This window comes from Hylaeus anthracinus, unplaced genomic scaffold, assembly GCF_026225885.1.
Source record: "Hylaeus anthracinus isolate JK02 unplaced genomic scaffold, UHH_iyHylAnth1.0_haploid 11994, whole genome shotgun sequence".
In the NCBI taxonomy this organism is placed as follows: Eukaryota; Metazoa; Arthropoda; class Insecta; order Hymenoptera; family Colletidae; genus Hylaeus; species Hylaeus anthracinus.
Window position 1 is genome coordinate 16,017,734 of NW_026534341.1, and position 10,343 is coordinate 16,028,076.

The 10,343-nt window shown below is 47.1% G+C and overlaps 1 protein-coding gene across 1 annotated transcript; it reads right to left on the reverse strand.

Moving 5' to 3' along the window:
• Positions 1-3,541: 3,541 nt before the first annotated feature.
• Positions 3,542-6,351, reverse strand: LOC128888867 (uncharacterized). The gene is given in 3 exon segments (XM_054146032.1): positions 3,542-4,118; positions 4,200-4,456; positions 6,160-6,351. Coding segments are annotated over 3 exon segments (855 nt in total). The 3' UTR covers positions 3,542-3,712.
• Positions 6,352-10,343: the final 3,992 nt, after the last annotated feature.

The following is a 10,343-nucleotide window of genomic DNA, read 5'->3' on the forward strand; positions in this document are numbered from 1 at the left end:
CAAATCTCCCCTCCCACACACATTTCACTTTCTTATCCACATTTATTTTTAGCATACACATCTTTACGTAGCGCGTGATCTAATTTTGTTATACGTAATAAGACCCTCATCATCGCGGAGTCATTCTAATGAGTTGATACATCAGTGGTGTAATTCCCAAAAATATATATACGTTCTCAGGAAAACATACGAAAACAGCGATACGGAATATGAGGGGATTACGAAAATCTGCAGGCCGTGACATCATAGTAGGAGCATATCATGTGACAAAATCACGTGACCTAGAGTATAAAAATTGTGCTGCAGATTGAACTGCATTCAAACCGTTCTGTAGTGACCCCCCAGCGAAGAAGTGAGTGCAACCATTGAAGAACTCTTGGAAATGGAAAGTCGATTGTGGGACCAGGCCGATCGATTGACTTCGCAAGGAGAATACCTCGCATGGGAAGAACGATGCAACGAGTGCCTCGAGTCGGTGGAAGAACATAGTCGAGCAAAACGCCCACGATTATCGATCGGTGTTCAACAATCGTTGATCGCACGTATCGCGCGTCTCGATAGTCTAAAGTATTCGTTGTGCAGACGTTTCGTGTACGAAGGTGCCGGCCATTCAAGCATTGGACTCTTGTGGCGTGAAATAGACACTGCGTTCGAGAGCCGCGTATTAACCGGCGCTGTTTTAAATTCCCACTACATTGAACCGCGTAACTTTCTTCAGGATGCGAGAGACGTTGTGCTCAAGCATATACGGGGTGCATTGGTGAAACATAAGACACTAAAAGTGAATACCGCGTTTAATGGAGAGTTTGTAGCGGGTGATAAACGCTCAAACAAGACTATCAGCACGAAAAACTGTGAAATCTTCGGCGCGATCAATCTCGAAGAGTGGTACGAGCAACGCGTCGTCGAACCCACTCTAGCATCGCTGGAAGAATTTCAAGAACGGTATAGCAGATGGGCACTGTCGCTTATACTTAATTTAATTGTTAACGTGAATAAATATATACCGTTGCATGGTGGATGTAACATACAATTACCGCGAGAAATACAACTAAAGAGAGCTGTAATCAATATATGCTCGAACGACAATGCATGTTTCACGTAAAGATTGCCGCTCCCGCACGATTCAGAGTGGGAGATGCGGTACGTGTGAGCAAATTGAAAACAATTTTTGAAAAAGGTTACACACCTAATTAGGGTACTGAAATATTTACGATCGCCGAGGTTCAGAAAACCAATTGTTGGACGATTTTACGAACACGAGTTGCAACGTGTTGCTAACGCTGATGTGTACCTTGTGGACAAAGTGTTACGCCGGAAAGGGAATAAGGTGTACGTGAAATGGTTAGGATTGAATAGTGCACACAATTCATGGATAAATAAAGATAATGTATTGTAAAAAATTAACATTTTTTAAATTAAATATTCAGTTTTATATATATACTAGCATTATTAGTTACATTACAATGTTTTTTTTTATTTACAACTAAATGTATACGTACATCTATTAAAATCGAGGTAAAAATGATTTACAAAATACATATACTGATATATCTAAAGCGGTATTTTATAATGACCCCACGGCAATGTATCCGTTGAGTCGGGTACGATATACCGCTTATCGTCGTACGGACTCAGAGCGATTTTTGATTCCGCCATTGTGTCTACTTTGTGTAATTTTGATCTTATACATGTCTGATTTCGAATCATTTCAATTTCGTTTCGTAGGCACTGCGTGTAGTCGTCGAAAGTTATCATCCTGGAAACAACGTTACTTTTTACATCTTTCACCTTTTTCGTATCTTTTTTACCATCTACACGCAGTGCATACATTTTCGCTTTGAGTCCAACAAATTCTGTCATTATTGTCCCATTGTTTTCGTCTTTCATCAAACCGGGGACTTTTTTGTTTACAAGCGGTATATCGTAAACGTTCCCTACCGGATAATCGCTTGTATCAAATCGATTAATATCACGTTTTATAGTATCATAAATATTCTCACACTCGATGTGGTACATTAAACTATCCGTATCGGTATACATAACTTTACATTTATCGCCATGTGTGGGTAACATGTAATCGTGATGGAATTCATACAAACAAACCTTAGATATATCTAGTATACACATACCCACATAGATCGGTTTGTTGAACTTCACCGCAAGCTTTCGCAGTTCGATGGCGACTAAGTTTTCCGAAAACACGCTACGGCTGTGGAAATTTGGTTTTGCGATCATTGCCTCCGTACTATATCTCCCTTCCCATTTTGTTACTAATTTTACATCGACGTGATTTGCGTATATTCTCCATAGTTTTGCCAAATACCGCATTGTTCATCAATTTATACAAATTCTTTTCAAAATCGTTTGTAGCGAGAGTTCGAAACTTTGTATTTAATTCGATGTAGTCGCGGAGCCAGGGTGATTGTGCGAATTGGAGGACGCGGTGTATCTTTGTAATACGAATACCATGTCGCGTGCATTGCTGCAGGTTACGATAGTGGATAACGTAGCGCTGCTTATCGTATAGAGTTGCGAGCAGCTTGTCCTCTCTTTTGCCAGGTGGTTTGGCACGTGTGGGACAGAACCGCAGGTCCGCGTGAATGTCGTGCAAGCGTTGCGGATATTCTAGATCAACCTCTAGAATATAACCCGTAGGCGAATCGGCAGCAATCGAAGACACGTCAAAGTTTGCAACGTTGTCGACCCATCGAAATTCTGCATATGGCAATGGTTGACACATTGCCCATCCATACAGATTTTTCACATCAAAGTACATCAAGTACGACGACGCTTTCGATGGATCGTACGACTGCATGTACTTATTATTGGCTATCGCGTATCTACCTGAACATTGGCTTAATCCGCCGCATATACCGCGTTCGATAAACAGGACCATGTCGATATCTGTTAGTAATTCGAAATTAACTTTTGTATGCTTCAGCATAGCATCCCACGTAAAACCGGGCAGAGTGTAATAATACGCGGGATCGAGTCCGTAACTTGTTATACAGCTTTCATGAAAATTTTCAAAAATATCAGCCAACAGCAAGACATCTGTTTTCAAATACAAATCGCTATACTCGCCCAGCGTTTGAATGGAAAACCGTATCCACACGTTCTCGGCGTGCGCGTACTCGCTCTCCGATACTGTATCATCCGTCAAGGAACTGTAAAATGATTCGCGCGATGGCAAACATGATTGTTCCAACTTTTCGGCACAGTCAATGTACTCGTACGGAAAAACACCCTTTCGCGTCAATAATTCGAAATCTTCGGTAAACAAATATTGAAACTCGGTTCGTAAAATTCTAAATTTGCTTTTATCTAAGAAAGACGCTAATTTATCGAGACTGGTACTCAAGAATTTGTATGAATCGATGAATCTCAATTTTATACAATTTCGCGACGGTCCATTTGGATCTTCGACACTTTTTGTGAATGAGATGTATTTTTCTTTTGTTAGGAGCAATACACTGACGGCACCCTCGAAGGCTCTAGCTATTTCTTCGATAATAAAATGCGAATCGTAACCGGACAAATTATAAAAGACTATAGGAATGCAAAAAGAGTTTTTATAATTTAGATTACAATTGGAATGCGCGGGACCTCTGTACCGACCGGTTAGATGGCAATGATCGCGAACCCTCGTATCGTTTTCTCCAAACGGTTTTTCGCAAATGTGACAATGCGTCGCGTTGCGAAATGTCTCCTACTGTTCGCTCGTTAAATCATCCATTTGTATGTTATTTGATCAAATTGATTTAACAAAATGTGCCAAATTCTTTAATTCTTCGACGAACCAGGAAACACAATTCGCATCACGACGACATTGGTATACCGACAAGGACGACTCGTACGCGCATTGAACATAATATGCAATACTAAATACTTTATGATGCTGGTACGTGGATCTTGGTGCTTCTCGATCAGTTTTCTCCAGAATGCACTCGAGGTCGGCGTACACCACAAATGGATGTCACTCTTTCCGGATGTAGTAGTCGAAGCTAAGCCACTTGCTTTCATCATCTGGTAATACGATTGCGCATTCGTTCATCTTCTCGCAATCTACGGTGTGAGCTTCTAGCTTCTCACTCGAACTAAAGTAGTGCAAGCATCTGCAATAAAAAGACGTAAATTTTTTTTCAAACATAACATATTTAAAAAATAAAAAATAATTGTTATTATTATATACATACCTATCGCAAAAGTATTTTCGATGATTCTTTTTACTCAATTGTGAGCTCACGAGGCGAGACAAGTTTTTGATCTACGCGAAATGTCCAACGCCGTTTGCTCCTTCTAAATACAGCAAATTGACGTGTCTCTCCATCTTCCGTGTGGCGAGCCGTATCGGCAGAACCTTCTTCTCTTCAGTGGTGTAGACGTTGATGGAGATGTTGTTGACGTGTTCAAACTTTTTAATTTGGTTCAATTTCATTGGAAATTCGATATCCTGCATATTCAACACTATTGAATAATGAGGATATACCGGTGCCCGACATGCGTTCCTTTCGGCTGGATGCAGAGCGGCCACGCGAAACATGCATTGTCGTTCGAGCATATATTGATTACAGCTCTCTTTAGTTGTATTTCTCGCGGTAATTGTATGTTACATCCACCATGCAGCGGTATATATTTATTCACGTTAACAATTAAATTGAGTATAAGCGACAGTGCCCATCTGCTATACCGTTCTTGAAATTCTTCCATCGATGCTAGAGTGGGTTCGACGACGCGTTGCTCGTACCACTCTTCGAGATTGATCGCGCCGAAGATTTCACAGTTTTTCGTGCTGATAGTCTTGTTTGAGCGTTTATCACCCGCTACAAACTCTCCATTAAACGCGGTATTCACTTTCAGTGTCTTATGTTTCACCAATGCACCCCGTATATGCTCGAGCACAACGTCTCTCGCATCCCGAAGAAAGTTACGCTGTTTGATGTAGTGGGAATTTAAAACAGCGCCGGTTAATACGCGGCTCTCGAACGCAGTGTCTATTTCACGCCACAATTCGTTACATGTACCATTTGCGTTTTTCTTTTTTACCGATCTCTGATAACGATAATAATACTTACCAAACGTCGAACAAATGATGTTTTTCTTCTTCTTTTTTACCGATCTCTGATAATTACCTATGATAATTACCTCAGCTTTTCTAATCTTACGTGTTGCACGGGTAAAAGGGCCTGAGTGCGAGGAAGAAAATAATTGGGCGCGAGAAAGAGAGGGAACCCGCGGGGCCTGAAAAAACACCACCACTCCTTCGCGCGAAGAGGACAGTTTCCCCACCCTTACCCGGTTATATCGTTACATGTAAAATTTGCGTTTTTCTTTTTTACCGATCGCTGTTAATTACCGACCGGTGGTGTCCCCCTCTACCTTAACGATCGTAGGTAATAATTGCATCCTACCTTACCGACTGTAGGTAATACTTACACCCCCCACAACCACCACTCGTGCACCTCCCCCCGCTCGCCCCTCGCCCTCGATTCTCCCCTCGGAGCTCCTGAGGTAGAACCGGCCTCTCTTTATTACTTATGAGGGACTGCGCCCGTCCGCAATGGCTGCCCACTAAATTCCCACACCCGCCTGAGCTACGTGGGAAGCGCCTGGTACACGCGAGTACTCGCAGGATACTTCCCAACATACATGCATCCCGGGGGGAGGGTGTTAGCTTCGCCTACTACCTACTCTATAAGACCCCGGGCTGAGGGACCCGCTCGGTGTCCCCATCTCTGGGGCCGTCGGAACGGGCTTCCCGAGCTTCCACTCGGTCTACCCACAACCCCCGGCGTCTTCGTATCCGTACTGGTTCAGGAAACTAAGAGCTCCCTGAATACCAGGACAAGAAGACGCCGACATCAGCAGGGGAGGATCGTCGGAGACGTGATCTGGCACGCCCTGACCCTCCCCACCCCACCCCCTATGCTCCCCCACAATACCCGGTGGTCTAAGTGGGGATAGGTCGAACAGGTTGGCCCGTCACAGGGGGAATTATAGCCCCTCGTGGGGCCAGCGTCAGCTCACACCCCGTGCCACCACATTAGCCGTCTCCGTGCGAGGCACATAACGTCGCGGGGGCGCCCCTCGCGGCCCCCCACCATTGATATCCCTACGCAGGGGCGTACGCCGGTGCGGGTGACGTCACCCACCCACTACGACTCTTAGGGCACGGCGCGGCGCGGCCCATGCCGGACACTTCTCGAGTGTATGCCACGCCGTGTCCACCTCCTCGCCGCAGTGGTGATACTGCGGTGTCGGCTCCCGCCTCATCCGGTGCAGGTACTCTCCAAAGCATCCATGCCCGGAGAGCACCTGCATGAGGCGAAAGATAAACCTTTCCCGCATCCTGCACCATGTATCAAATATGGGCAGGATGGCCCGGACAATTGGACGTCCCGATGGAGCAAGCTCTTGCTTCCACCGCGCCAGCGTGTCTCTGCGGGTTTAGCTCTTCTGGCACTCGACCTCACGTACCTCCCCCGCCGCGAGTTCCACCCCCGGAGGGTGGCGGGCGGAGCAGGCGATCGTGAACATCGCCGCCCGCTCCACCGGTGCCAGATGGAAAGGGCGAAATCACGGCAAGGAGGCCCGCCGCCCTGGCAGAGATAATACGGTATCCCTGTATGGCCCGCACGGCGAGCGATACCACACGCAGGCCCCATAAAGGGCTATCGACCGCACCACCTCCGCATATAAGTGGCGAACCCTCAACTCTGACTCCCCGATATTGTCAAAGTGCTCTTTGAAGCGCCAGCGGCCGTCGACGATCAGGCTCAGGTACTTCATGGTGGGCCTAATGTCGACAAAGGTATCCAGGACGCGAATCCGGAGGTCCCAATCGCAGGGCGGCCGCCGCGATCGAGACAATCCGTAAAGTCAGATTGCCTCGGTCTTCGCAGCACCCACAGTCGGTTTGGAGAATGGCGGCCAGGTTTACATTGGGTGGATGTCTTGTAGGGTTCAGACTACCACGCAGTGACCCGGTGTTACAAGTGCCAAATGTTTGGCCATATGGCGAAGTTTTGCAAATCGGAGGAGGAAGTTTGCGGTCACTGTGCCCAAAAGGGACATACCATTATATCCTGCATGGATGTGAAAAAGACCTCGGTCTGCTCAAATTGCATGCGCAGGAATATGAAGCACGACCACCGATCTCAAGACAAAAAAAAAACTGCCCGCCTCACAAGGCGGCGCTTGAAAGTCTCCTTCAAAGAACGGATTATGGAGGATCGTTCCACGGAACGCACCCATCTGAGCAGCATTCGGATCGTGCAGCATAATATGCAGCGAGCGCATGTCGTTCTTGATGAGGTGAAAGAGCTGATGCATTCGCGTAAGATCGATGTACTGCTCGTACAGGAACCCTACTGCCACCAAGGGACAGTGTCCGGAATGGGCCTGGCGGCAAAAGTAGTCACAGGTGGCAACTCGGTGATGGCAGCAATCGTTGTCAAACATCCAGGGGTGTCTGTGGTCAAAATCTCGCAGCTGCGTGACACGCATCTTTCGTGTATTTCCATCAGTGGAGCTTTCGGCAGCTTCTACCTGGTCAGCCAGTACTTTCAATACTCAGAAGAGATTGATCGTAGTTTGGCACTTCTGGAGAAGATACTCAATGACCTTAACCATAGGCGAGTCGTTGGTAGACGTCAATGCCAAATCCCCCGTGTAGGGTGGCTTTCGATCGGACACGCGGGGCGAGAAACTCGAAGAGTTCATTGCCAACACGGCTTAGCCATCTTGAACGAGGCTGGTAGTATCCTTACGTACTCCAGCCCTAGCGGGGAATCTTGGATCAATGTCACCCTCGTGACCCCCGACATGCTGAATATTGTGTGCAACTGGCAGGTCCACAAAGACTGGATGTCCAGTGACCATAGAGTCATCGAATTTGTCTTACAATTCACGGACGTATCGAAGTACCCGGGGTTACAGCCGAGGTATCGTCAGTCGCATGCGAACTGGCCCCGCTTCAACAGAGCGCTGCTTGGGTGCGTATGGCATCTCCCCCACGGTACTGAGGATCGAGGGGCTATCGAACACCTAGCACAAGAGGTCGAGAAATCGATCCTTGATGCGTGCGTTGCGTCCATGCGTCCCAAGCACTGGCACTCAAAGTCAGTCCTTCGGTGGACATCTGAATTAACTAGAAGGAAGATGAACGTGTATCGTATGAGACGTGCTTTCCAGAGGTCCAGTGAAAAAGAGACCCAGGAAGAAGAGCGGCAAAGCATTCCGATTACCAAAGTATGCGGATTGCCTATTCCGTTGCAATGCGCGCTGCAAAGTTTCAAATTTGGAAAAACTTTGTTACCGAGCAGGGGAACGAAATGCCGTGGGGTCTTGTTTACAAGATCGCCACCAAGAAATTATGTGTTGAGGCTGCGGTCTCTAACATTCGAACGCCGGAAGGCTACACACTGGACTGGAACTCCACTGCCTCGCAGCTCCTTGCAGCGTTAATCCCGAACGACTCGTCTGAGGAGGACACCCCGGAGCAGGCAAATATCAGACGCGAGTCCGTCACTCCTCCTTCGACGGAGGACTGCCCTGTCTTCACTAGAAGGGAGGTTGGAGACGCGATCTCGAGCCTAAAGCGAGGCAAGTGTCCTGGGCCGGGCCGGGTGGAGGTTGAGGTAGTTAAACGCGCTTATGGTTCCATCCGTAGCGGTCTACTTCGCCTCTACAACGGGTGTCTGTACCAAGGAGTCTTCCCCGTTAACTGGAAGATTCATACGGACTATCCTAAAAGAAACCGACAAGCCGGAAACGGAGGTCAAATCGTATAGGCCAATATGCCTATTTTCAATCTTGGGGAAGGTCCTTGAAAAGCTTATAATCCTAAGATTGAAAGATGTGTTCCTAAATTCGACATACTGCTCCGAAAGACAGTTTAGTTTCCGTCCTGGCAGATCGATGGAAGTCGCGTTGGTCCTGCTGAGAGAGTTGGTCGCCGCCTGTGAGGAAAAGTATGTCTTGGGTCTCAGCTTCGACATCTCCGGAGCTTTCGATAATGTTTGGTGGCAAAGAATACTCGAAAAGCTGAAACGCTGGGGATGCCCTCAAAATCTTTACAACCTGATGGTGGATTACCTTCCAAACATGGCATTGTGCGGAAGAACGTCACCAAGGGTTGCCTACAAGGATCCATTCTCGGTCCGAGTCGTTGAAACTTAGTCTTCGACGAGCTCCTTCAAACTCTTATGAACATCAGGTTCTGCGAACCCATAGTCTATGCGGACGACCTTCTCGTTATTGTCTCTGGCAATGCGAGATTGGATTTGCAGCGTAAAGGGCAGATTGTCGCCGATACTATTTCCACTTTGTTCGCCAAAGAGAAATTAGAACTTTCGGCGGCAAAGACCGAAATGGTGCTCTTGAAAGGTTCTCTGGATAGAGCAAGACCCCCCGTGGTAAAGATTGGAGAGAGGAGTGTGGCTCACAAGACGACCATAAGGTATCTTGGAGTTCATATCGACTCTGGAATGAAGATTAATTCTCATGCTAATTATCTGAGTGCCAAGACTACCCAAACGTTGTATGCGTTGGCTAGACTTGCGAAATCGAAGTAGGGAGTCGGACATAGAGCCATGAATGTCATGTACAAAGGGGTCTATGTTCCCATCGTAACTAACGGTGCTGCGGGCTGGGCGGACCTTATCGGTGTCGCGGGTGGATCTACTCTGGCAAAATCACAGAGAAGGGTCTTTCTTGGCGTCACCAAGATCGCTGTGATCGCCGGAACGATACCGGTGGACTTGGTGATAGCGGATAGTGCGTTTGCTTACATGGCGCGACGACAAAAATCGATCTCTTTAGGAGTATGTCTGATTAGTCACGAAGACTTTGTCTCGGGACGAGTATCCCTATCCGAAGCGCGAGCTAGGGTCTGGGAGAAACTCCTTCGAATTTGGCAGATGAGATGGTCGTCATCGACAAAGAGGAGGGTAACCCTCCAATACTTTCCAGATGTTTCGGACCGTCTAAAGGCGAGATGGATGGTCTTAGACCACTACGTAGTGCAGTTCCTTAGTGGACATGGAGATTTCCGTGTGAAGCTAAGACAATTTGCTCTGGCGCAAGACGAGAATTGTACTTGTGGTGGGGTGGAAACATCACACCACGTACTCTTCGACTATCCCAGGTATCACGATGCGCTCGAACTCCTGAAACGAGCGGCAGAGGATCTCGGTCTACAATGGCCGGTGTCCGAAGCTCAGCTCGTTTCGAACGAACACCTTTTCCAAAAGTTTCATAAATACGCGCGGACGGTATTTGTAATCAAAGAACATCGAACGCACCAGAATACGCAAGAATAGGTTTGATATCTTTCCCCT